This window comes from Aquila chrysaetos, chromosome 21, assembly GCF_900496995.4.
Source record: "Aquila chrysaetos chrysaetos chromosome 21, bAquChr1.4, whole genome shotgun sequence".
Lineage (NCBI taxonomy): Eukaryota > Metazoa > Chordata > Aves > Accipitriformes > Accipitridae > Aquila > Aquila chrysaetos.
Window position 1 is genome coordinate 24674115 of NC_044024.1, and position 26761 is coordinate 24700875.

The 26761-nt window shown below is 57.3% G+C and overlaps 2 protein-coding genes across 21 annotated transcripts in view; both read left to right on the forward strand.

The window, feature by feature from the left end:
• Positions 1–333: 333 nt before the first annotated feature.
• Positions 334–20147, forward strand: PHKA1 (phosphorylase kinase regulatory subunit alpha 1). Of its 7 annotated transcripts, none has more exons than XM_029996940.2 (33): positions 335–501; positions 682–840; positions 1350–1397; positions 1949–2117; positions 2492–2574; positions 2783–2863; positions 3309–3407; positions 3521–3667; positions 3989–4042; positions 5258–5380; positions 5494–5589; positions 6279–6386; positions 6590–6668; positions 7103–7237; positions 8313–8422; positions 9089–9233; positions 10190–10268; positions 10696–10871; positions 12691–12867; positions 13257–13351; positions 13556–13695; positions 13839–13995; positions 14158–14237; positions 14438–14516; positions 14603–14732; positions 15110–15211; positions 15621–15733; positions 16079–16117; positions 17212–17256; positions 17503–17673; positions 18204–18257; positions 18399–18599; positions 18872–20147. In XM_029996940.2, exons 1-33 carry the CDS (start codon positions 424–426, stop codon positions 19043–19045), a joined length of 3726 nt encoding a protein of 1241 aa, XP_029852800.1. In that variant the 5' UTR covers positions 335–423; the 3' UTR covers positions 19046–20147. The 7 variants fall into 7 exon arrangements, with proteins under 7 accessions (XP_040975052.1, XP_040975053.1, XP_040975054.1 ...); XM_029996942.2 differs by having other exon boundaries at positions 10696–10775; XM_041119118.1 differs by lacking the exon at positions 18872–20147 and having other exon boundaries at positions 334–501; positions 17471–17673.
• HDAC8 (histone deacetylase 8) overlaps positions 18889–26761 on the forward strand; it is a 46585-nt gene continuing 38712 nt past the window's right edge. For 10 of the 14 annotated variants that reach the window (XR_005931063.1, XR_003920892.2, XM_029996944.2 and 7 more), the window contains exon 1: positions 26375–26511. Coding sequence is in view for 9 of the 14 variants with exons in the window: in XM_029996944.2 (XP_029852804.1) it covers positions 26431–26511 (81 nt within the window). In the remaining 5 variants the exon portion in view is untranslated. Of the gene's footprint in view, positions 19000–26373; positions 26512–26761 lie in introns of those variants that run through there. The other 4 variants (XM_029996946.2, XM_029996952.2, XM_029996943.2 and 1 more) reach the window with 3 other exon arrangements.

The following is a 26761-nucleotide window of genomic DNA, read 5'->3' on the forward strand; positions in this document are numbered from 1 at the left end:
TGTCTGTCCATCGGTGCACGGCGGTACCCCTGTCCCCACGTACACCCGCGCACTTGACCCTGTGTCCGACCGCAGCTCTGCGCGGCCTCCGGCCGGCAGGGGGCGCCGCCCGTCGTCCTCACCCCCGACCCCTCACGGGGCCGCCATGGCTGTGCGTCCTGCCCGCTCGGTAGTGAGCGCCCCGCGCGGCGGGACTGCCGCCGCCGCCAGAGAGCGCGGGGCACCGCGGTCGTGGATGCTGATCCGGAGCCGCCGCGGTGCTCGGGGCAGCGCTGCAGGCGGCAGGGAGCGGACGGCGCCGCGGGGCGGGGCGGGGCGAGGGCGCTGCCGGGACCCGGGGCGGGGCGGGCTGAGCCGGGCCGCTCCGCTCCGCTCCGCTCCGCTCATTGCCGGTGCCCGCCGCGTCCGCCTGGTCCCGCCGCCATGCGCAGCCGGAGCAACTCGGGCGTGCGGCTGGACGGCTACGGGCGCCTGGTGCAGCAGACCATCCTCCGTCACCAGGTGCGGGGCCTGCCGGAGTGGCGGGGGGAGGGAGGGACCGGAATCCGCCTCGCCGCGGAGCCCCGGTGCGTCCCGCCGGCCCCTGGGCCTGGGGAGCCGTCGCCGGACCCTGCGGGCCGGGCCAGGCGGAGTTAACTGGGAAAGGGGGCCGCGGCCCCTCGGTGTGTCCCCCCTCCGCAGGACGCGGTGACGGGCCTGCTCCCCGCCAGCGCCGACCACCGGGATGCCTGGGTCCGAGACAACGTCTACGGCATCCTGGCCGTCTGGGGGCTGGGCCTGGCCTACCGCAAGAATGCCGACCGCGACGAGGACAAGGCCAAGGCCTACGAGCTGGAGCAGGTAGGAGGGAGCCGGCGGCAGGCGGGCCTGGCCAGTGGTACCCGGGAGCTGGCCGTCACCTCCCAGCTGGTTTGCTTTTGGCACGGCCCAGCTCTGGGGCCAAAAGGCCACTGGAGGCTGTGCAGTGAGAATGGGGACAGGGCTGTCCCCAGGCGTGGGGGGCAGTAGGAAGGGATGTCAGAGCCCGCTCCTTCTAGAGCACACTGGAGCCCAGCTCTCTGGCTCCGGAGTGATCTGGAGACGCAGCCCTTCTCCCAGGGGCTGGGGAGCTGTGTCCTGCAGCCGTGCCCTCCCTCCCCCTGCACAGCACAGCAGCTTGGCCTTGCTGGCAGGCCAAGAAACCTTGCTTCCTTCTGCTGTTGCCTAGGGAGAAGGGGCCATGGAAATGTGAGCAGGGGCTCCGATTACAGACACTGGAGCCCTGCAAAGGTCAGCAGCCAGCTGATCCTGAGTCAGGGTTTCTCCTGGCTGCATGGGGATTAACGAGGCTGTTTTCCTTGTTCCTGTAGAGCGTGGTGAAGCTGATGCGGGGGCTGCTCCAGTGCATGATGAGACAGGTAGGGGCTGGGGAGCGCCTCCAAGAGTCGGGTGGTCTCCTCAAAGCCTAGCTCTGCCACAAAGACTGTCGGTCCCAGCTGTGCTGGGTCTTGCCAGCCTTCCTGACAAGCAGAGGGAAGCTCCCCTTCCAGCAAGTCTTGAAATAAGCTCTGACTTGGCATCTGTCCCTGGTGTGATGGAAGTCCCAGTGCTGTGGGCTGGTGGCCAGTGGAGCCTTTGCCAGCTGCTCCCTGTCTTGTGGCCTGGCTGGTGCTGGGACTCCACAGCTCTTCTCCCTGAGGGCATTTGGGGGGACCCTTTTCTCTCCACACGGTGCAACTGTGGCTGTGGGCCCTCCGTGGCTGCAGCCCCGCACTGGGGTGGCATGTGAGCCTGCACTCACTGCCTTGGTGCGTGGAGGGGCTCGGACCAGGGCTGTAGGATTTCTGCCCTGCTGGGCACAGCTCCACATGCTGGGCTGACAGCGTGGGGCAGCCCTTGGCTCTGGGCCTGCCAGACCTCTCTGGAGACAGAGTTTGATGAACCTCTGCATCTCCTTGCCCTTCTCAAGGTGGACAAGGTGGAGGCGTTCAAGTACAGCCAGAGCACCAGGGACTGCCTGCATGCTAAGTACAACACCCACACCTGTGCCACGGTGGTGGGAGACCACGAGTGGGGTCACCTACAGATGGATGCCACCTCGCTCTACCTGCTCATGCTGGCACAAATGACAGCCTCAGGTGATGCTGTTGGGAGATGCTATTGCAGCTTTGAGCATGCTGATCTCCAGGGCTCTCCATGTTCTCAGTTTGGGTGCAGCTTCCTGGGTGCCAAGCTGCTGCAATGGCCTCCCCGACCTCACTGTTTTCTTACTCTCATAGCACCTGAGGTGGATTTGGGCCCCTCAGTGTTGTCTCTCTAAGAGCCCCCGTTTGCCTGAAGACCCAGAGCTGCCATAGTGGGGTGGGAGTGGGGATTGGAGCCAGCCAGGACGTGGCTCCTGTGGGGCAGACGTGCACTGAGGAGGAGGGGTCTGGCCTGGGTGACTGCAGCCCCTTCCTAGGGACGCCTGTGGGCTTGGAATGATTAATGTGAATGCCTCCCCCTGTTTCAGGCCTCCACATAATTCACAGCCTGGATGAAGTCAACTTTATCCAGAACCTTGTGTTCTACATTGAAGCAGCCTACAAAACTGCGGTGGGTAGCCCATGCTGGGGAAGGGGAGCGTGTCCTGGGGGTGCAGGTGGTGGGATGGTGTATAGGGGTAGCTGTGGGTCCCTCCTGAGCTGCAGCGGGCAGAGTCCCACAGAGCCTGCTGGGAGCACCACCAATGGGTGGGATTTGAAGGCTTTCTGGGTGTGCAGTGAAATGCTGCCTGCTCCAATGTGCTGCTGCCTCTGTGCAGGACTTTGGGATATGGGAGCGCGGGGACAAGACGAACCAGGGCATCACCGAGTTGAATGCTAGCTCCGTCGGCATGGCCAAGGTGAGCCAGGGAGAGGTGCTGGGAGGGTGCCAGGGAGCACCAGTGGCCCTGTGCTGCTTTTTTACAGGGAAGGCTGGGCATGTTGAACTGTTGAGGCTCAATGCCCCATGGCCCATGCAGTGATAGGTTCCTGGGGAGGAAGACCCTTCTCCCTGTGTGCTGGGATAAAACTGTGCCCCTCTTGCCTGAGTTTTGTCTGAACTGGGAGTGAGAAATTAATTGGAGTGTGTGGCAGAAATGTCCAGGGCCCTGCTGATGTCTGGCTACCTTTGGCTTTGGAGATGCGGTCACGTTCTGCCCAGGGCTGCTCTGCAGCCACAGAAGGGTTTAAGTTTGTTTAAATTTGGGCAGTGTGTTGCACAGAGGGGCTGGCATAGGGTAAGAGCTCTTACAGATGAGCAGTGTGGTGGAGGACTTGCTGCTTTGGGTCTTGCCCTGCTTGCAGGCTGCCCTGGAGGCACTGGATGAGCTGGATCTCTTTGGAGCAAAGGGAGGCCCGCAGTCGGTGATACGGGTGCTGTCGGACGAGGTGCAGCACTGCCAGGTGAGACCTGCACGGGTGTTACACCATTGCAGGGTGAACTGTGATGTGCTGGGTTGCGGTGTGAGCAATGCCTGGCCTGGCAACCTAACCACCCCTCCTTCCCCTTCGCCTAGTCCATCCTCCACTCGATGCTGCCCAGGGCCTCCACATCCAAGGAGGTGGATGCCAGCGTGCTCTCTGTCATTTCCTACCCAGCATTCGCTGTGGAGGACAGCGAGCTGGTGGAAATCACCAAGCAAGAGATCATCACAAAGCTGCAGGTAAGCAGCTCTGCCCTTGTCTTGCCCTTCTCAGGAGACAGCTGCAGTCCAAAGTGTTGTAGCCCTTTTCTCCCCAAAAATGTGCTTTGGGAGGGGGTACTGGGGCATGCCCTCTCCCAGTCTCTGTGACCTCTGGCAGAGGTGTGCAAAGAAACAGTCCTGTGTACTGTGGCCCTAGGCTGTGATCATGGTGCCTGAGCACTAGGTGAGCGAGTGAGAGGGTATTTGGCTGGAAGAAACCCCCTGCCATGCTTCTGCATTGAAGGTTGAAGGCATTTCATGCTGTGCCCCCTACTCAGCACCTCTTTCCCTGCCTTCCAGGGGCGCTATGGCTGCTGCCGCTTCCTCCGGGATGGATACAGAACCCCCAAAGAGGTAAGTGTCCCCGGCCCTGCCACCTGCCAGAACTTGACTGCTAAGCAGCAGCTGCCCTGGGCTGTGTTTGCAGCCCCCCTGGCTGCAGTGCAAAGGCTGTGGTGAGGAGCACTGGGAAGATGAGAGCCCTGAGTAGCCCCAGGCAGTGTTATGGGTCTGGGCAAGGCTTCCCAAAATGCCACAGCCTATTGCAGAGGTGGTACATCCCACCCATGCCCATAGCAGATGGACAGAAGCTGGCTCTGCCTGCATCTTGGGACCTGGTGGTGGTGTGTATTTCTTAGGCTGAGGAAAGACGGGACCAATGCCCTGTGTGGGAGCCCTGCCAAGGTGGGCTCTTTCCCCAGCTTTCCCAGGGCCGCACAAGCCCTGAGTGAGGGCCAGAGGCCTGTGGAGATGACCATGCAGTGCTCCTCCCTGATGGCCTCGGCTCTGCGGTAGTACTGGAGGTCACAAAGCTGCTTCTGCCTCTGCCGGGACAGCAGGCAGCTTGTGTGCTGCCACACTTGGCTCTCAGCGGAGCAAGTAGAGACTTTCTTCTGCTGCTCTAGGGAGGAAAACCAGGAAAATTTTATAAGCAACAGTCACATTTGATAACCACAGAACCAGGAAATGGTACTTGGAGGCTCTTCAATCACCAGCTGGTGGGGCTCCTTTGGGCACGAGTGCCTCTAAATGCTGCTCCTCTGCTGTGCCTCTTCAGACCTGGCCATAGTAGGCAGCATGTGTGGCTGCATCTCTCCAGAGCCAGAGAAGAGCAGCAGCATCTCCAGTCTAACTTTCCCAGTGCTCATGAGCTTTGCCAATGTGCAAAGCCGCAGATTACTTCTGGGGAGCTGCGAGGCATGAGAAGGGCAGCGTTGCCTGCAGTGGCACTGCAGCTGGCTGGAGTCAAATGGGAGTTTGGGAGCAGCAAGGGGGCTGTTATGCTGTTGTACAAGGCTCTGGGGTGCTCTCCTGGGGACTGGGTAGGCTCCCTTTGCCCAGAAAGGCTTCAGTCCCTTTGGCATCAGTGCAGGGGGCTTGGGAGAGGTTGTCTGATGGGAAGGACACAGCCTGGAGATGAAACTGCTTTTCAGCTCTGTCTCGGTCATCATCTGCAGAGGAGGACTGGGAGGGCATTTGAAGCTGGAGTCTCGGGGGGAGTAGGACCCCTGTCAGTTTGAGGGGACCCTGCCACCCACCACCTGCCTTGCTTTCATGCCCTCCCTGCAGGACCCCAACCGCCTCTACTACGAACCTGCTGAGCTGAAGCTGTTTGAGAACATCGAGTGTGAGTGGCCTCTCTTCTGGGCATACTTGATCATTGATGGGATTTTCAGCGGAAACATGGAGCAGGTAAGGGAGGCAGGACCTGCTGGGCTAGAAGGAAGTCCCTAGCAAGGAAGGCATGTGGGGGAAGGACGCAGGGAGCCATGACCAGGGGCAGATCCCCTGTCCTCTCTTCTCAGGTGCAGGAGTACCGGGAAGCCCTTGAGGGGGTTCTCATCAAGGGGAAGAATGGGTTGCGCCTGGTGCCAGAGCTGTACAGCGTCCCACCGGATAAGGTAAGCAGTCCTGAGCTACAGTGGGAGCAGGAATGTCTCATTACCAGACAATTAGGTTTTAACTGCTTATTAACCCAAATTGTTAGTAAAGCAGCACATGTAGTGCATGGAAACCCCATATAAAAAAAAGTGTGCCTTGGAGCTGTTATAAAACCGTGTTGGATAAATAAACTGCTTTTTTTCCCCCCAAGCATTTCTTGCCCCCATATACAACGGTGCTTTGCTGACAGGCTGCTAGCCTGGAGTCTGAGTCCTGTGAGAGCTCAGGACACACAGACCTGGGCGGAGGAGGTTGTGCTGAGCTCCTGTTCAGTGGCGAGGGTGTTTGTGTGGGCCTGAGCTGAGAGCAGCAGCCTCCTGGTGCCCAGGTGGTACAGGAGAGATGCTCTCTTCACCAGCATCTCAGAGCATTGCCCCAGTGCTCCTGGGGCATGTCAGTCATTCCTGTGGGATGGCCTGTGTTGGGAACCCAAACACGGTCTGAACAGCTGATCTGTTGTCTGACGCCTGGGGCAATCATGAGAAGAGGGGAGGAATGTAGCCAGGATGTTTTGGACCCTCTGTGGCAAATGCTTTCGTAGGCTTTTTTTTTAAGCCTTAAACTGCTGGACTTCAAAATGCAATGATGATGCTTCCTTCAGCATCCCATGTCTGGGGATCCCTACCTGACCTCCTGACTTGTCTTCCAGGTGGATGAGGAGTACAGGAACCCCCACACTGTGGACAGGATACCCATGGGCAAGCTGCCGCTCATGTGGGGGCAGTCCCTCTACATCCTGGGCTGCCTGATGGCCGAGGTATGGTCACCCACGGTGCTGGGGAGGGCTGTGGGACCAGGCTCTGAGCTCTGAAAGGGCAAATGCTGCCACCCTGAGCCAGCTACCATGGGGAAGTTGTCACCTCTATCCCCCAGGACTTCTTAAAGGTGGGTTGTCTATAGGCATCACCCATTCTGCCCTGCCCGTTAAATGTTCATTTCCTCATACCTCTTTCTCCTCAGGGTTTTCTAGCTCCTGGTGAAATAGATCCCCTCAACCGCCGGTTTGCGACTGTCCCCAAGCCCGATGTGGTGGTCCAAGGTGAGGGAAAGGGACTGGTCCCACCCCTGTGCCTGGCAGGCCTGGGGACTCTGCCCATGCAGAATTCACGGGGGTGGTTCTGCTTGCTGGGTGGCTGCTGGTGCAGCCAGATCTCAGACTGGGCAAAGTGGGTATAAGACGGGCTGCAAGTCCTTCCACTCCACGTGCATTGCCCCAGGGAAATATCACCTGCTACAGACTCCTCTGCAGAGGTTGAAAACTATCTTGTCCTCCTGCCACTCAGCAGGGAAGGCTTGGGTGTAGATTGTGTTAGGAGGAGCAAGGCAGACCTCTGCAGTGGGAACTGGTTCACAGAGGGACCCCAGACAGCTGCCTCCACATGACGTGGCACCTTGTATGTGTCCCCAAAGGCCAGGTGCAGTCCTGTCACACCCCCATGCCCCTGCCGCACTGAGCCTGTCCTCCCTCTGCAGTGTGCATCCTGGCAGAGACAGAGGGGATCAAGGCAGCCCTGAGGAAGGAGGACATCGACGTGGAGACTGTGGCAGATGTCTATCCCATCAGAGTGCAGCCTGCTCGCATCCTCAGCCACATCTACGCCCGGCTGGGTGAGCTGGGCTCCCGGCTGCTGCAGCAAAGGGGGTGCAGAAGGGTCTATCCCATCCCCTGGCACTCCTGCTCATAGATGCTGATGTCCTGCCCTGCTGCTCTCTGCCTGGCTGATGAGGGCTCTGCCACCCATTCTGGGGCCTGGTAAAGCTACTCCTGCCCAAGGGGAACTGGGGTGGCAGGCAGTGCTATTCAGGGTGATTGTGAAAGGGATAAAGTTTTGGCATTGCAGTTGCACAGTCACTCCAGGGACAGGCAGAGGCTCTGATCTATACAGGATGGACTTGGTGTGGGCAGGAGCCAGCTTTCATTCCTGTACCCGATCTCAACTGGGGTGGCAAGCTGGATCCCAGAGAAGGGTCCCCTGGCAGTCCCTGGCTGAGGGAGCCTGTAGCTCAGGTGGGATGGCTGTTGTTGGAGGGTTGGCAGGGCTGAGTGAGGGGAGGGTGTGCTCACAGCTCTGCATGCTGCAGCCCCTCGGGCATGGGGCTTGCGCAGGAGCTGGAGACCCAGCCTGGGCCAAAGGGGAAACCTGATCCCCCATAGGCTGCACGCACTGGCTAATTTAAGCCACCAAAAGGCCAAGTGTGACATGGGCAAAGGGGACAGGGGAGCAGCCTGGCAGCTGCCAGGGCTGACATGACCAAGGGGCGATGCTGCTGCTGTACCATCCTGGACTCTGGGAGTAATACAGGAGCAATGAGAATGCTGATAGAGCTGTCAGCTTTGGGGGGCCAACCCTGTGCAGGTGGGTACCCCTGGCCCTGCCCCAGCTTCTGACATCCCCAAAGACCTGGAGGTCTTTGTTGCAGAGGTCAGGACAGGCTGTATGTCCCTGTTTCAGCAAGAGTCCCTGGGGATGGCCTGGGTGTCTCTACCCCCCTGGGCAGGGCTGGGGGACAGAGCATCACCATCCCTTAGAGGTGTGCCAGCTCAACACAGGGTCCTGGGGCACCCCAGCCACAAACCAGCCTTTTCGTGCTGGCTGGTAGCACAGAGGCCTGTCTCTGCTGCTGCATCTGCTTTTGTGAGAAGGCTTGCACTAAAAAGTCCTCCTCCTGCCCCCCCCACTAGGCCGCAACAAGCAGATGTGCCTGACAGGACGGCCCTATCGGCACATGGGTGTCCTTGGGACCTCCAAGCTCTACAACATCCGGAAGAACATCTTTACCTTTACCCCGCAGGTAGGTGGCATTGCATGGGCTCATTCCCAGCTGTCATGCGATCTGGAACTGGGCAGGAGGTTTCTCCACTGGCTGAGCACTCAAGTTGTTCTCAGAGGTGTCCTAACACCCTCTGAACAGCCTGGGAGAGTGGAGCAGCCCTAGCTCCGTGGAGGGAAGCAGCAGAGTTGGTGGTCCTGGCTGTGTGCATGCTAGGAGGAGATGGTTTCAGCCTTCTGATGATCAGTGTTGGGTGAAAATCTCTTTGCTCACCCTGACGAGGACACCAGGAGGAGGCTGATGGCAGGACAGGGATCCCTCTGTTCAGTGTCCAGCATAGTGTGGGGACAAGCAGCGTTGCAAGCCTGGCACTGTGGAAAGTGCATATTCACTTGGGGTAGGCACAGCACAGACCATCTGTGTGAGGCCTTGGTGATGCTGCTGCTGAGCTGTGGTGTTACCTCCTCATAGTTAGTGGCCAGTAGCTGCCCTGGTGCTTGAGGGTCCCTTGCTAGACTGTACTGGCACCTACCAGGTAAGGTGGGATGAGCTGTCAGTGCAAAGGAGCATCTCCCTTGGGTACACTGTGAGGCTGGCCTGGCTGAGCACCTGTGGGAAGATGTGGGTGGCACCAAGGGACCTGGCAGCTGCAGGAAGGGTTACTCACATCATCTGCTGTGCCTGCAGTTCATAGACCAGCAGCAATTCTACCTGGCTCTTGACAACAAGATGATTGTGGAGATGCTGAGGACAGACCTCTCGTACCTCTGCAGCCGCTGGAGGATGACTGGGCGGCCAACCATCACCTTCCCCGTCTCCCACACCATGCTTGGTATAGATCCTCTGGCCTCACAAGGCGTTTGGCTAGAGCAGCCCTGGGAAGCAGCCTCTGTGGGAAGAAGGGGGTGGGCAGACGTGGGACCGTCTCAGTAATGGGGACAGTGTCGGGCTGGAATAGCCAATAGCGTCCTGTAAAGAGCTTACCGCTCAAAGGAGCCACACTGAGTTGGCAGCTGTTCTGGCAGCTAGCTGGGCTGCCTGCCAAGCACTGGTGCCTGCAGCTCAAGGGATGTTTGCTGGCATGGAGGGATTCAGTCACTGGGCAGCCAGGCTTGTTGGGAGGCCTTTTGGGAGCAAGACCAAAAAAACCAGTCCCCCTGTAAAAGTGTTTTTGGGGCTTTTCCTGCATCTTGACTCTTTGCCAAGAGTAACCACCTACTAAAGGCTTTCCTAGACAACAGGGAGGGGAAAACAGCAAACCAGAAGGAGCAAAGAGCTGTCCAATGGCACAGAGCAAAACTGGCTTCTCTGGAGCAGCTCACAGCTTCCCTGTGAGCTTGGTGCAGGGAAGGGACTCTGTTCTGCTTTCAGGCCTTTTTGGCTCTCCTTGGTACATGAAATCCCCTTAGTGTTTTGAGCGTGCCCTTTGCTGTGGTGTCTTCTGCCCCTGACAGCAGCACCCCCTCCGATGCCTTGTGTGAAAGGCAGGGACAGAGCAGGGGGCTGTTTGGGTGTTGCTGTCTGGTACTGTCAGCTTCAGTCCAAGGTGAAATCCCAGGAGCCTGAAGTGTGTCTTGGGCTGGCTTTCATGGAATCCAGCCTGGACATCCTGAATTTCTCTTTTTGGGTGGTGCTTTTGGTACAACAGCCTGGCTGTGCATGCCAAAGAAAGGGTCTGGCTGATGCCATGGTGCTTTATATGTTTGGATGCCCACCTGACCCTGTGTTACCTTCTGGGAGCCTGTTTGAGAGGGAGAGCCTGACTGCCTGTATCTTGGTCCCCAACAGATGAAACGGGCAGCAGCGTGCACCCCACAGTGCTGGCAATGCTGCGGAAGCTGCAGGACGGGTATTTTGGTGGCGCAAGGTGAGCACAGCTTCCTGGGTTGCAGGAGGGGAGAGGGGTGGTGGCCTCCAAGAGCCTGGTTATGAGGGTACCTGCTAGGCCTGAGCATTGGCTGTTGGGGAACAAGCTGTGGAGGATACATTGGGGTGTGCTAGGCTGTAGGTGCACCCTGGGGCTACAGTCCCAACAGAGCAGATGCAAGAGAGGAGATATCTCTTCATGCCATTAAACCCATTGCTGCAGGATCCTTCTAATAGCTTTGGGGCAGCCCTTCCATGCCCACCTGTGGCTGGAGGAGTTGCAGGCAGCTAAAGCAGGCACTGGGGCATGTGTACACTCCTGGGCGAGTGTGTCTCCCTGCCAAAGGGCCTGCCCTGGATTCAGGAGGCAAAGCCAAGGGTATTGCCTCCACCTTCCTCTCTGTGTGACCTCCCCTCCTCTTGCCCAGGATCCAGACGGGTAAGTTGTCGGAGTTCCTGACAACGTCGTGCCGAACGCATCTCAGCTTTATGGACCCTGGGCCAGAGGGTAAGGTCTTTGCCAAGAGTTATGAGCTCAGCATTGACAGCTTTGAGGAGCTAGACGCCGAGGAGTGGCTGCATGGCTTGCAGATAGCAGAGGATGGTAAGGGGGAACAGGCCAGTCGCTGCTGTGGCGTGGCAAATGCAAAACTCACCTGTAAACCCGTAACACTCAACCTCCCTGCCAGCATCCGCCACTGTGTTCTTCTTACACTTGGGTTTTCACTGTGTGTCTGTTCCGATCTGACCCTCCATCAATTAACCTTGTCTGGGTGATGCTCATGGTGACACCAGTGGGGTGGGACTGGGTGAATTGATGCAGCTGTTGTAGCCCCCTCACAAGAGGGGTTTCACAGCCAGGTGGGGCTGAGGCTGGTGGAAGTGGACATGAAGAGCGTGGAGGATGCTCTGGAATGAGCTGCTGCGACCTTTGTAGGCTGTTGCATGGGGAAGAGATGAAGGGTCCGCAACCTGCCTCTGCTCAGGAGATTTGGCTGAGGATCTTTGGTGCACAAGTGTTGGTGCAGAAAGTGATGATACAGTGCCCGAGACAGTGGGGAAGAGCCACCACGTCCCCAAGCAATCTCTGTTGTTTTCGTGAAGCCTTTGATCCTCATTGGGCAGAGCTGCTCCAGTGGCTGCCAAATTGAGGCCTTGCTGCTGTGGATAGGATGCCCGAGAGGGCCTTGGCCTGTCACAGTGTGATGGACCCACCTTGTCCTGAGACCATTGTGGGGTGCAAGTTCTGCTGCTCCCCTTGCAAGCAGGCCTGGGTACGTCCTCCTCCTGTGTGACCTAGTGTTGGTCATCTTCCCAGCCTTCCCATCAGTCTGCTCTGCCTCTGCTGCTCCTGTAGCCAATATTTGCGCTGCTGTGACTGCAAATACTTATTTCTCTTGCCCTCCTCTCGCTTTGCCTGCAGTCTCCTTGCAGGCTGCACTTGGGCTTCTCCAAGGTGTCTGCTTCCCTCCAGCCCCAATGGGAGACAGGGCCTGCCTGGCCTCTCTACAGCAGCTAGAAGATGCTCAATTTTAAGTTTTTCCTGTGGTCAGGTGCTGCAGCCAGGCAGGATGATGTTCTCAAGCCTGATGTCTGGGGGACTCCTCCAGCTGAGCCTTCAGGTGCTGGCACGAGGCATCCCCAGCAGGAGTGGAAAAGGGATGCCATGCTGTTGGCCTCGGATAGTCTGCAGCTCACCTCCTGGGGCACATACCACAGAGCTTGTCTGCCAGCTGGAGAGCGGCAAGGCTTTGCTCTGGCCAACTGGCTGGAAGTGCATCGACAGCTCTGCATTGTATTGCATTGCCTTGGTATGGGGCATCTCCCCCCCAGGGCATCCCCCTCCTGATGGAGGCTGGGCAAAGAGCAAGGCAGGAGCTGTAACTCCTCTAACTCCTAATTAGAAATAATTGGTAATTTTTAATTAGAAATAACTGTTGTAAAACCCACCCTGCCTTGCTCCCATGCTGGAGTCCTGCTTGGATGAGGCCCTTGCTGTGCTGGGGTGCTCGTAAGCAGTCTCTGCTTGGACAGGCTGTCCCTGACTGTGCCTCTTACTTCCCTGGAGGGAAAGAGCACGAGGGTTTCACCATGGGGTTTGAGCAGACTCTGCTGTCCTTGCACAGGCTTGAACCAGACACACGCTACAGCCCCATTGCTTTCTTAGTCCAGGTGGGACTCGGAGAGGCCTCACTTTGGCCCCAGCTGGCAGCCAGTGTCCCATGCAGCAGAGTAGTGCAGGAACAGGGGTGCTGCAGCTGACGTGCTTTGTGAGCCCGGCTGCTGGTACTAGCCTCACATTGTCACTTTGTGCAGCCAGCAAAGCTTTGCCCTTGCTGAGGCACAGCTGGGGAGCTCTCTGGGGCCTGGGGGTGCCCCGGGGCAAAGCAGCTGAACCCTCCCTCTTCTGCCTCGCCTTCCAGCGGACACATATGACGAGGTTGCTCAGTACTTGGACCACCTGCTGCAGCGCACAGTTCCCCAGTCGAACCTTCCTCCCACCGCCCAGCGGGGAGGGCTGAGCCGCTTCCGGGCTGCTGTCCACACCACCCGTGACCTCATGTCCCTGGCATCTAAGGCCAAGGACCTTCATGTCCAGAGTGAGTAACTCCAGCACCCTCAGCACCTTCACTCAAGCCCAGGGGTGAGGCTGAGGTGCTTTGGGAGCTTTCCCTGCTGTGCAATGCTCGGGCCTCCATGGACTGCAGAGCAACCCATAATGAGCCTGGACAAAGGCACATTGTCTATCCTGTTGGCCATGGAGTATCTTGGAGTTGGTGCCTGTGCAGTCCTCATGGAAACTGCTGAACGATAAGGGATGGCAGATCCCCATGTTCCTCTAACTGGGTGGGCAGGGACTGCTTCTCCCACAGCTGACTTCTCCGCAGGGGCTGCTGGGGGAGCAGAGTGTTAGATGTGAGGTGGTTTGGGGCACAGCAGTGGTAGTTGGGGTTGAGAAGTGTCCGCACCAACCTTGGCTTTCTTTTAGATGTTGGGATGTATGTCCCCAGCAAGATTTTCCAGGCATCCCAGCAGTCAGTCAAGCTGCTGAGTTCACCCCACCAGCATGACGTGGATGGCAAGGTGAGCCCTATCCCTCCCGGACTGGCTGAGCAGTGCCATCCTTTCAGCTGGAGCCAGAGCGTCCTTGTGGGGCTGCATGGGGAAGGCTTGGTGTTTGGCAAGGGGCAATATCCATGGGTGAATGGCCTTGGCTCCATAACCAGACCACACTTGGTGTGGGGTGCTAGCGGTGCTAACCAGGAGCATGGGTCTCCCTTCCCCCAGAGCCACGCACTCCATGCAGAGATGAACCTGCCCCGTGATGAGGATGGCAATGTGGACTGCAAGGCACTGGTGGACCAGCTGCGCATCTGCCCCACGCTGCAGGAGCAAGCAGACATCCTCTACATGCTCCACATCCTCAAGTACGATGAGTTCCAAGTCCTGCTTGCTCACAGAGCAGAGAGAGATGGCGCAGCCTTGCAGATGTCCTGACCCACAAAGCCTGGGGGCTGCCACGGAGCTGCCGCAGGGCAAATTGCTGGCTATAACCTGGCATCTCCTGCAGGGGGCCCGAGTGGCACACGGGGCTTGATAGCGAGCCTGGCCCAACTGTCAAGGAGCTCCTCACTGAGCTGTACGTGCGGGTGGGGGACACACGCCAGTGGGCCCTGATCCGCTACATCTCTGGCATCCTCAAAAAGAAGGTGGAAGCTCTGGACGAGGTAATAACCAGGCAGTCGGCCTTCAGCAGGCTGAGGTCCGTTGGGGAAGAGGCAGCAAGAGTGGGCAGGCGAACTGTGGCTGCATCAGCTCTGTCTGCCTCATGCTGAGGTCCCAAACCCTGAGCTGCTGCTGATGCCTGGGGTGACTCTTTCTGTCCCCAGGCCTGCACTGACCTTCTGTCTCACCAGAAGCACTTGACGGTTGGGCTGCCCCCGGAGCCACGTGAGAAGACGATCTCTGCGTGAGTGTGGCACCTCTCCCTCCCCATGCATGCTGGGCTGGGGCTGGATGTGAGCCTGCTGCTCTGGAGTCCATGGGCAGGAACAGCTCTGGGTGGCTGTGTCCAGCCTGTATCTCTCCTCTCTGGGCTGTACAGACCAGGAGAGATGCAGGGCTCACTCTGCTGCCTCTCACCTGCTCTGCCATTTGTTCCCTCCCCAGCCCGATCCCCTACGAGGAGCTTGTTTGCCTCATTGATGAAGCCAGTGAGAAGAACCTCAGTGTGTCCATCCTCACCCAGGTGAGGGGCCAGGGCAGCAGGGGACCCCACAGCTGGATGTCTGCCCTGGTGAGTGACAGTGGGGTGATCCGTCTCTTCCCCTCCAGGAGATCATGGTGTACTTGGCCATGTGCATGCGCACACAGCCCACACTCTTTGCTGAGATGTTCCGCATCCGCATCGGGCTCATCATCCAGGTGATGGCAACGGAGCTGGCGCACTCCCTGCGCTGCTCGGGTACGTGCAGTGGGGACGGCACCCTGGCTGGGGTGGATGTTGTGGTGCTTGGGGCACTGTCAGCCAGGAAGGAGAAGCGCTGTTAAAAACAGGCAGCTCAGCGCCAGGACAAGACCCTGCATGAAAGTGCTGGGGTCTGCAGCTGGACTGTTCTTGGGCAGCACAAGCAGGTGATTTCACTGCAGTCTCTATTCAGGCACGTGTTGGGCTGGCATGGGGAAGAGTCTCTGTTGTAGGCAACACCTGGAGTTAGTGTATGTCTTTGGAGGATGAGCTCCCATACCAGTGCTTCCCCTGCTAACAGTATGGGCTGCAGGGTAGAAATGTCCCAGGGGGGCTGTGAAGTGGGGTACAACATCCCACTCTGTTCTCTCCAGCTGGAGAAGCCACTGAGAACCTGATGAATCTCAGCCCGTCAGACATGAAGAACCTCCTCTACCACATCCTCTCTGGCAAGGAGTTTGGGGTGGAAAGGAGCGGTGAGTCTCTCAGCAGGGCTGTGAGAGAATCTCTGGGCAAAGCTGGGTCCTGGTGCAGAGCGTGGCCAGCTCCAGGTGTTCCCACCTGTGGGGGATGTCGCTGTCCTCCTGCATGTTCAGCACAGCTGCTTCTGCACTGCAGTGGTCCAGTGAGAAGCCGTGCTCTTCAGGGTGGTGCTGAGCTGATTTCTGGGGATCAAGCCTGAGTCCTGGGGCCATTGGGCCTTTGCTTAGTTCAGCACTTGGCCCAGTCAGTCCTGAATTGAAGCAGTCCTGTGCTGTGCTCATGGATCTCTGGTGCTGGTTGGGATAGAGGGCAGGGGTGTGCAGAGGTACCAGCACCTGAGCAGCAATGAGACATCTGTGCCCTGAGCCATAGTACCCACTCTAGACCTCTATTCCTCTCCAGTGCGATCAGTCGACTCGTCGGTCACCACTATCTCCATCTGTGAGGTGGGGGCTGTTGGGGCTACCAAGCCTGAGCGTGCTGGCATCGTCAGGCTGAAAAGTGAGATCAAACAGGTAAGGGCAGGTGGTGCAGGCTGCCTCTGCCAGGTTTTGTGGGTGACAAGCAGCTACAGGACAGGTAGGATTGACAGGAGGGCAGGAGCTTGCTCACTCCGGAGCTGTAGAGAGCTTACAGCTGCTTCCAGGAGCTCCTTTTGGCTCCAGTCCTGTCCTGGGCGGAGAATTGGGGTAAATCTGTTAGTGGGGGTGGGGGTTGCTCTGACAGTGCAGTATTGGGGGAGCACAGGGGTGCTTGAGAAGGTGTAGTGGCGGGGAGGACCACATGGTGTCGCAGGCATGGCTGGTGTCCTGGTGGGCCTCTTGCAGCAGCAGAAACTTCATTTCCTTCTTCTCTTGCAGCAATTGGATAAACGTAGGCAGTCTCTGACTGGGAGTAAGGTGAAGCCACCCTGGTCCTCCTGCAGCCTCAGCTTTTATCCCTCACGCCATGCACCAGGGCAGCTTCCAAGCATGCATGAGTTCATGAGCTTTCCTAAACAGACCCGCTGAGTGAGCTGCTGCAGCACTGAGCTGGCTTCCCCTCTCGGCAGGCTCAGGGTTGCTCTGTTCAGGATGGGAAAAGGAGGCTGGCTCCTTGGGAAGAGGTTGGCATGGCTTAACATGGGGGCCCAGGGCTGGCACTGCCCTACAGCCTTCAGGGAGCTTCCCTTTGAACTGTGTTTGGACTGGCAGGGAGGAAGGCGTCTCTAAGCCATGGGTGTATTAGCATTACGGCCAGCTGGGAGCTGTGCTCTGTAGCTGCTATGGCTGAATAGATTCCATTATACCCACAAAAACTGGCTGAGCAGGATGGCATGATGTTTCCAGTGCCATGACCAGCAGTGGCCCTGCCAGGCAGTTCGCTGGTGATCACTAGATCCTGTGTGTAGCCTCCCCAGCTATTTCTTCTCTGGGGGAAGAGGCTCCTGCCCAGCTACAGATGACAAGGACCTCCTCTGGTGCCTGGCATGTGTCTAGGAGGAGTCCTGAGCTCTAGGAGAGGTCCTGTCCTCAGAGACAGGACATGCGGGGACCAGGCTGATGCAGCAGGTTTATGGCCAGCCTGCTGCAGTGTGAAACTGGCATCGCAGAGAGACCATGTATGTGGCAAGGAGGGTTGTCCATGGGCAGTGACCTTGCTGCTGGCCCTCCAGTCTGCCTGAGACTAAATCCCTGCCCATGCTAGCAGCCAACAGAGCAGTAGCAGCCCTGCTGCTGCGTGCCAGCCTGCACAAGCCCGCTGCTGCTGCAGCACCAGTATGTGGGGGCCCTGCAGCTGCTCCGTGCCCTGGCGCAGTCCTTCCCCTCTGGTGCTAACATGAGAGTTTCTGCAGCTCGCCTTTCAAAACTACCTCTCAGTCTCCAGCTAACCACAGCCCCTGGGATAACTGCCCTGTGACCTAAGCTTGGTCCACGCTGCTGCTGCTCTGCTTGCCGTGACGGCTGCCCTGCTCTGGCACAGTCTGATTTTTGTCTCTCCCTTTCTCCTTCAGCCCCTCAGTTTGCAGTCCGGAGACACTGACTTGAAGTCCTCTCTGGTAACCTGTGTTTGTTGGCTGCATGCCTGGGGTCTGTCCTGTTTGTGGCTGCAGAAAGGAGCTGTGCTCTGGGGGGTGCTGCAGGGAGCTGGGGCTGCAGGGTGGGCTTTGCTGGGGGCAGGGGGTTGCAGCTCTGCCCTGGGAACCAGGCTGGGTGAGCACAAACTCTTGGGCACCAGTGGGCTACATTCTTGTGGGGTATGTAACTTTGCAGCAGTCTCTGTGGTCCTTGTTTTGTCTGCCCAGTCCGCTGGGCACGCAGAGCTGCTGGGCAAGGGCTCCTTTTCAAGAATGCTGGAAGACCAGGGCAGTAAGGACAGCCGACAGGGCCAGTGGCAGCGGAGACGGCGGCTGGATGGGGCCCTCAACCGTGTCCCTGTGGGCTTCTATCAGAATGTCTGGAAGGTCCTACAGAAGGTGAGCTGGACTTCTGGCTGGCTTTTCTCCATGCATGTGAGCCTGTGGTCCCAGGCACCAGCCTTGCCAGGGGGACTTAGGCACCCGGGGCTGGTCTCCCATCTTGTGTAGGTACGTGCTTCATGGACAAGGCCTGCAGCTGGCTGTGGAAAGCTGGGGAAGACCTGGAGCTTCCTTGTAGGCATGCAGGACCTACCTCATACTGTGCTGACCCTTGCAGAGCGGGGCTAGGTCTGCTGAGGTGCTTTATACATTAGCCAGGCAGGGGCAGGGCTGGAGCCACAGCTGAAGCAGCTCCAGGCATAGCTCGTCCTCAGCATGGTAAGCCAGAGAGCAGAGCCCTGTGCTGTGTGCAGGAAGGCTCTGGCTGATGCAGAGTGATGCTGTGCAAAGCGTCAGGAGGTGGAGCTGGGTTGCATGGGCAGCATGTACCAATGCTCAGGTGGGAGTGAGTTGGTGGGCTGGACCTACATGTCTTAGCACAGTGCTTCTCCAGGTCATAACCATGGTCTGTCCTTCTTGTTCTGCAGTGCCATGGCCTCTCTGTGGAGGGCTTTGTTCTCCCCTCTTCAACAACCAGAGAGGTAGGAGGTTTATGTGAAGGGGAAACAGGGCAGATGGGTTGGGGCTGGGTGCTGGGTTGCCCTGGCCGAGTCCCCAGCATAGCTCAGGATTTGTGCTGGCGATATGGTGCTCTAAGTGCATTTCTTTCTCCCTCCTCACAGATGACCCCAGGGGAAATGAAGTTTGCTGTGCATGTGGAGTCAGTCCTCAACCGTGTGCCCCAGCCAGAGTACAGGCAGCTGCTGGTAGAGGCTATCTTAGTGCTCACCATGCTGGTGGACATGGAGGTGCACACCATTGGCGGCATCATAGCTGTGGAAAAGATCTTGCACACAGCCAATGACCTCTTCTATGAGGAACAGGTAGGGGCCAGGCCTCATGCAGGGGCTACAGCCTGCACCCAGGGCTGCTGGCTGCATTCCCCACAGCTACACAGGGTTCACCCAGCTGGAGGGTCCTGCCTGTTGTCCCCATTGTGTTCATGGGGCACAGCAAAGATGTAGTGTCCTCTTCCCACTGCTCACCATCGATGTGTCATGCTGTGAGTGCAAAGGAAGATGGTTGGGGTGGAAGCTGGTGAGGGGGCTGCCCTTGTTCCTAATGCTGCCTTTCTCCTTTCCTGTCCAAAATCCAGAAAGCCTTGGGTGCTGACGACCACATGCTGGAGAGGGATCCCACGACAGGCATCTGCAGCCTGCTGTATGACAGCGCACCAAGTGGTCGGTTTGGCACCATGACCTACCTGTCCAAGTCGGCGGCCATGTATGTGTACGACTTCCTGCCCACTGACGGCTGCTCCATGCAGTAGCTCTCGCAGCTCCTCTCCCCAGGCTGCAGATGCCACGGGAGGGTTGTTTCATACAGCTTTTAAAGATGGGCATTAGGCTAGTTTGCAGGCAGCCTGCATGGCCATCTCTCCTCCCAGTCCTGGCCTCTCAGTGGGTGAGTAGCTCTCCTGAGGAGCTCTGCAGAAGGCACATGTGCTAAGCTGACCTGTGCCTGCGTGCAGACTGTGGAGCAAGGGCTGGCAGGGGAAGGCTGAGCTTTGAAGCCTGCTTGTGTTAGAAGTGTCTGCCTGCACGGCTCCTCCTGGGCCATCACCCCTGGAGGGGCCTGTGTTTGAGGGAGATGGAAAGGGCCCCCCTCACCAAGTGCGTGTGCTCAGCACTGCAGCGTTCCCTGGTGAGCTCACGCTCTCCCTGCCTCCAGCAGATTCAAGGGTTTTAACCTGTTCTGTGCTGCTTTTCATTCCAAATTTGCAGGATTTATACTAGTGTAGGCTGGCATTCTTGCTCTTCCTGCTGCTGATGGAAAAGCCTTAGAGGAATAGGGGATGCTGCCTGAGTCTCTCTCCCAGCACACTCAAAATCAAAACAGTCCAACCCAGCCACAGCTGTGCTGCTTGGAGGTAGGTGGCCCATCATGCCCCCCTCAAGTGTGTGGAGCTGGGTAGGCTGTGGGAGCCAGGAGCATCCCAAGGTGGTAACAGATCCCTGTTACCACCAAGCTGTGAGGACAGGGCTTCTGGCTGGCTGGGGGATGCTGGTGGCAGCCCCTCCATGCCGTCTGCTCTGTCCCTGGCAGTGTTGCTAATGGCTAAGTCTCAGGTTCCCAAGTTCATACATGCCCTGTGAAGCAGCTCTGAGCTGCCTGCTTGGCTCAGCGTTAGCCGTGCCATCACAGATGTCCTCTTAACGCACAGCTCTGGCCTCTGCCTCAGCTCCCACAGCCTTGCACAGGAGAGGGGTGGTGACTTTAGACTTGGTCCCAGCTCTGCTCTGTCCTGCAGGTCAAACCCCAGAGCGGTTGGACTGAGGGGGATCAGGCACACACACACCACAAAGTGGTGGGGCTATAGAGTCATAGAATCACAGAATAATTTGGGTTGGAAGGGACCTTTAAAGGTCATCTAGTCCAACCCCTCTGCAATGAGCAGGGACAGCTTCAACTAGATCAGGTTGTTCAGAGCCCTGTCCAGCCTGACCTTGAATGTTTCCAGGGATTGGGGCATCTACCACCTCTCTGGGCAATCTGTGCCAGTGTTTCACCACCCTCATTGTAAAAAATTTCTTCCTTAGGTCTAGTCTGAATCTACCCTCTTCTAGTTTAAAACCATTACCCCTTGTCCTATCACAACAGGCCCTGCTAAAAAGTTTGTCCCCATCTTTCCTATAAGCCCCCTTTAAGTATGGAAAGGCTGCAGTAAGGGCTCCCTGTGGAGCCTTCTCTTCAGGCTGAACAACCCCAACTCTCTCAGCCTTTCCTCACAGGAGAGGTGTTCCAGCCCTCTGATCATATTTGTGGCCCTCCTCTGGACTGGCTCCAACAGGTCCATGTCTTTCTTGTACTGGGGACCCTAGAGCTGGACATAGTACTCCAGATGGGGGTCTCACCAGAGTGGAGTAGAGGGGGAGAATCACCTCCCTTGACTTGCTGGCCACACTTCTTTTGATGCAGCCCAGGATACAGTTGGCTTTCTGGGCTGCGAGTGCACATTGCTGGCTCATGTCCAGCTTTTCATCCACCAGTCCCTCCAAGTCCTTCTCTGCAGGGCTGCTCTCAATTCCTTCATCACACAGCCTGTATTGATACTGGGGTTTGCCCTGACCCAGGCGTGGGACCTTGCACTTAGCCTTGTTGAACCTCATGAGGTTCATATGGGCCTGCTTCTTGAGCTTGTCCTGGTCCCTCTGGATGGCATCCCTTCTCTCAGGTGTGTCAACTGCATCACTCAGCTTGGTGTTATCTGCAAACTTTCTGAGGGTGCACTCAATCCCACTGTCTATGTCATTGATTAAGATATTAAACAGTACTGGTCCCAGCATGTACCCCTGAGGGACACTACTTGTCACCGATCTCCATCTGGACATTTAGCTGTTGACTGCTACCCTCTGGATGTGACGATCAAGCCAATTCCTCATCCACTGAATAGTCTGCCCATCAAATCAGTCTCTCTCCAATTTAGAGAGAAGGATGTTGTGGGGGACCATGTGAAAGGCCTTACAGAAGTCCAGACAGATGACATCCGTAGCTCTTCCCTTGTCCACTGATGTAGTCACTCTGTCCTAGAAAGCCACTAGGTTGGTCAGGCAAGACTTGCCTTTGGTGAAGCCATACTGTCTTGAATCACCTCCCTGTCCTCCATGTGCCTTGGCGTAGCTTCTAGGAGGATCTGTTCCATGATCTTCCCAGGCATAGAGGTGAGGCTGACAGGTCAGTAGTTCCCAGGGTCCTCCTTGTTACACCTATTTTTAAAAAGGGTAGAGTTTCCCTTTTTCCAGTCACCAGGGACTTCACCTGACTGCCATGACTCTTCAAATATCACGGAGAGTGGCTTGGCAACTACAACAGCCAATTCCCTCAGGACTCGTAGACTTATGTATGTTCAGGTTCCTGAGGTGGTCATGAACCTGATCTTCTCTTACAGTGGGATGGATTTTGCTTCCCTAGTCCCCCTCTTGTGGTCCATCCACTCAAGAGGTGTGGGAAGAGAGGTTACCAGTGAAGACAGAGGCAAAAGAGTTGTTGAGTACCTCAGCCTTCTGCTCATGTTTTTACCAGTTTGCCAGTCACATTCATCAGGGGGGTACACTTTCTTTGACCTTCCTTTTCTGGATGACATACCTATAGAAGCCCTTCTTATTATTCTTTGCATCCCTTGCCAAGTTCAGCTCTAGCCGCACCTTGGCCTTCCTGACCCCATCCCTACACAACTAGGCAGCATCCCTATACTCTTCCCAGGATACCTGTCCCTATTTCCACTGCCTGTGCATTTCCTTCTTGCCCTTTAGTTTGACCAGCAGGTCTCAACTCATCCGTGCAGTCTCTCGCTTTCATTTCCTGATTTCTTACACCTGAGTAGTGAGAGCTCTTGCATTCTATAGAAAGCATTCTTAAAGATCTGACAGCTCTGTTCTGCTCCCTTGTCCCTGAGGACAGTTTCCTAAAGGGTCCTGTTGACTAACTACTTAGACAACTGCAAGTTTGCTTTCCTAAAATACAGGGTCCTGACTTTACTCTTCACCTGACCCATATCCCTCAGGACTGCAAACTCCACCAGTGCATGATTACTGCAGCCCAGGCTGCCTCCAATCTTGACATCGCCAATTAGCTCGCTTGTGTTGGTGACCATCAGATCCAGTATCGCATCCCGTCTTGTAGGGCTATCTATTACCTGGCTTAAGAAGTTATCCTCAGTGCATTCCGGGAGTCTCCTGGATTGCTGTGGCAGTTTGACCCTGGCTGGATGCTAGGTGCCTGCTAAAGCCGCTCCATCACTGCCCTCCTCAACTGGACAGGGGAGAGAAAATACAACGGAAGGCTCATGGTCAAGATAAGGACAGGGAGATCACTCACCAGTTACCATCATGGACAAAACAGACTCAACTTGGGGAAAATTAGTTTAATTTATTACCAATCACATCAGAGTAGGATAATGAGAAATAAAACCAAATCTTAAAACCCCTTCCCCCCCACCCCTCCCTCCTTCCCAGGCTCAACTCCAGTCCCGATTTTCTCTATCTACTCCTCGCCAGTGGTGCAGGAGAATGGGGAATGGGTGTTGGGGTCAGTTCATCACATGTTGTCTCTGATGCTCCTTCCTCCTCAAGGGCAGGACTCCTCACTCTTCCCCTGCTCCAGCATTGGGTCCCTCCCACAGGAGACAGTCCTCCATGAACTTCTTCAATGTGGGTCTATCCCATGGGCTGCAGTTCTTCATGAACTGCTCCAGCATGCGTCCCTTCCATGGGGTGCAGTCCTTCAGGAGCACACTGCTCCAGTGTGGGTCCCCTGCAGGGTCACAAGTCCTGCCAGCAAACTTGTTCCAGCGTGGGCTTCTCTCTCCACGGGTCTGCAGGTCCTGCTGGGACCCTGCTCCAGCATGGGCTTCCCACGGAGTTACAGCCTCCTTCAGGCATCCGCCTGCTTTGGCATGGGGTCCTCCACTGGGCTGCAGGTGGATATCTGCTCCACCGTAGACCTCCATGGGCTGCAGAGGGACAGCCTGCATCACCATGGTCTTCACCATGGGCCGCAGGGGAATCTCTGCTCTGGCACCTGGAGCGCCTCCTCCCCCTCCTTCTTCACTGACCTTGGTGTCTGCAGGGTGGTTTCTCTCCCATATTCTCACTCCTTTCTCCAGCGGCAGTTGCTGTTGTGCATCAACTCTTCCCTGTCTTAAATATGTTACCGCAGAGGCACTACCACTGTCGCTGATGGGCTCAGCCTTGGCCAGCATTGGGGTCCATCTTGGAGCTGGCTGGCACTGGCTCTATTGGACATGGGGGAGGTTTCTAGCAGCTTCTCACAGAAGCCACCGCTGTAGCCCCCTGGCTACCAAAACCTTGCCATGCAAACCCAATACAATTGCCTACAGGTTGCCATGCTACTTTTCCAGCAGATGTCAGGGTGGTTGAAATCCCCCAGCAGAATGAGAGCGTGCAAGTGCAATGCCTCCTGTAGCTGGAGTAAGAAGGCTTTGTCAATAGGCTCCCCTTGATTGGGCTGCCTGTAGTAGACACCAACCACAAGTTTCCATTTGTTGCCTTGGTCTCTGATTCTTACCCATAAGCTTTCAACCTGCTCGTGGCTATTTTTCAGAGACAGCTCTTCAGAATCTATCCATTTCTTGACATAGAGGGCAACCCCTCTGCCCTTCCTTCCTCACCTGTCCCTTCTGAACAGCCTGTAGCCATCGATAGCCACACTCCAGCCACGGGACTCATCCCACCAAGTTTCAGTAATGGCAACTAGGTCATAGCTTTCTAGCAGCACGGTGGCTTCCAGCTCCTCTTGTTTGTTGCCCATGCTGCATGTGTTGGTGTAGAGGCGCTTCAGCTGGGCTGTTGGCTGTCACCTTCTTAGAGGAACACACCTTAGTTCCTTTGAGGTATTTCACTGGTGTTTTCCTCTTGGCTTCTATTAGCTCAGGAGCCCCTGGCTCATCTCCATAAGACTTCCAAGTGTGCTCCAGTGCACCCAGTATGTCTCAGAGCAACAGGCTGAGGGCCCTTGGTAGCACCCCGTACCTCTGACGTGTCATCTCACAGCTTGTCACAGGCAAGCCTGATATTATCCCCGTCCCCCTTCAAGTCTAGTTTGAAGCTCTGTCAATGAGCCCTGCTAGCTCATGAGCAAAGACCCTCTTCCCCCTTTGAGAAAGGTGAATCCCATCGGATGCCAGCAGGCCTGGTGCCGTGTAGGCCATCCCATTATTGAAAAAGTCAAAACTGTGGCGGTGACACCAGCCATGGAGCCATGTATTCATAGACTGGGTCTGTCTATTTCTCCCACTGTCGCTGCCCGCAACTGGAAGGAGAGAGGAAAAAGTAACCTGTGCTCCAGATTCCCTTACCAACCATGCCAGGGTCCTGAAGTCTCTTTTGATTGCCCTTGGACTATGCATTGCAGCTTCATCGCCACCGACATGGAACAGATAATAGTCCGAGGGCCATACCAGGCTAGGAAGTTTCCTAGTTATGTCTTTAACCCGGGCCCAGGGAGGCAGCAGGCTTCCCTAAGAGGAGGGTCTGTCCAGTATATCGGACCCTCTGTTCCCCTCAGAAGGGAGTCATCTACAACTATAACCCATCTTATCTTCCTCATGGAAGTGCTCATGATACAGTGGGGTAGGCCTTTCTGACCTTGGCAACACCTCTGGTGTAGATGGACCATCATCCATTGACTCGCCTTCCACATCCAGAGCCTCAAACTTGTACTGAGGCACCTAGGAAGGCAAGGTGGGCAAGAAGGAGGTTTGCCTGCTGCCCCAAGTGTGAACTTGCCTCCATTTATTCCTTTCCTTTCAGCTACTGCCTTCAGCCTGGCGGGGGGAAGATACAGGATCCCCTTGATCTTGGGGTTTTTCTGGTAGCTGTCCCTGTTTCTGTCTGAGGGAGGGCAGAGCATGGTTCCACCAGTCTATCTCTTTCTCAGATTCCCTGAGTCTTTCAGTCCCTTGGTCTTTCTCAGACTCTCACCTTCCTGCTTCCTCCTGTAGCTCTGCCACCAAGCTGCGCAGATCATCCACCTGGTCACACCTCACATGGCTGTTCTCACTACTCCCGTCCCTTACCAGTGCAAGGCTCTGCCACGCCCTGAGGCCTGGATGGCTGTGTGTTTTTGTGGGAGCTCCATCTGGGTTGCCACATCTGTTCTGGCAGGTGCCAAGGATGTGGCTTTCTGCTGGGTGGATGCCATCGCTAAGCTCCTTCTGAGAGGGTGATGACCACCAGCTGAGCTCATCTCTTGAGCTGGCAGGGTGACAATGCTGTTCCCCCGCACCCTTCTGTGCCAACTGCAGCGCCACGCTCTGTTTGCCTGCTCTGTCTACAGCATTCCCAGTCACTAGCGCTCCCCAGGCTAATTTTCATAGGCGTGGGGGTGGCCTTGGCCCTGTGTGCAAAGATCTGTCGCTCCGCTGCGGATCTGACTGGCTCTAGAGCAGCTCCCCTCAGCGACTGAGGTTCTCCTGTGTGTTTTCTGATGTCCAGGTTTGCTTGGCCTTAAAGCTGGGCTTGAGAGCAGTTCCTGGGTTGTCTCTCAGGGCCGCTTCCTCATGGTAGCAGCTATTCTGTAGTTGTTGCACACTTGGTAAACCCTGACCCGGGCAGAGGAGGCTTGGAGAGACTGTAAGCCCCAGCCCGACTTCTCTCTCCATCCCGAGAAAATCACGAGGAAGCTGCTGTTTCGGGGGTCAGCAGGGCCCCGGCCGTGCACAGGGAGCCCCAGCAGAAAGCGCTGGGCACCATCCGGGGCTCCTCTAGGGAGTGGGCTGCCGGGCTGCATCCTCTCTGGCAGGAGGCCTCCCCTCGCGGGGCCGGGGCCGGCCGGGCGGGTGGGTGCATGCAGGCTTCGGGCCTTTTTTAATTACAGTTACTACGTTTTTAAAGAAGAACCACCCCCCCAAGCTGTGGGGTGGGGGCCCCCAATAAAATGTCTCTAACGCAGCGTGCGGCTGTTCTCCTCGCCCGGTCGGGCTGGGCTGGGCTGGGCTGGGCTGGGCAGGGCGGGAGGGAGGGTCACGGGCACGGCCCGCAGGCAGCACCGGCTGCCCCGCTGGTGCCCCTGAGGGCGGGGACTACGGCTCCCGGCGTGCAGTGGGGCGGAGCGGCTGCTCCCGGCGTGCAGTGGGGCCGGAACTCCCCGTCCCGGGGGGGCGGCAGCGCCGGGCCTCCCGGCGTGGCGGCCCTGATGGCGGCGGTGCCGCCGGTCTACGTGTACAGCCCGGAGTACGTGGCCCTCTGCGACTCCCTCTGCAAAGTGCCCAAGCGGGTCAGCGCCGCGCCGGGGCGGGAGGCTGGCGGGGCGGGGGTGTGCGTGCGTGTGGTTAACGGGCCCTGTGGGACCCCGGCGTGGGGGCGTTGGGAGCGCAGTGGTGAGGCCTGGGGACGGAGGGGACCCCGGGGAGGCTGCCGGGAGGTCCGGGGGCTTTGGGGAGGCTGCCGGCAGCTGGGACGGCGGGAGGGTGCGGGGAGCTTGGGGGAAGGGGCGGGGGGGACACGCCGGCCCGGGGCAGGAGGAG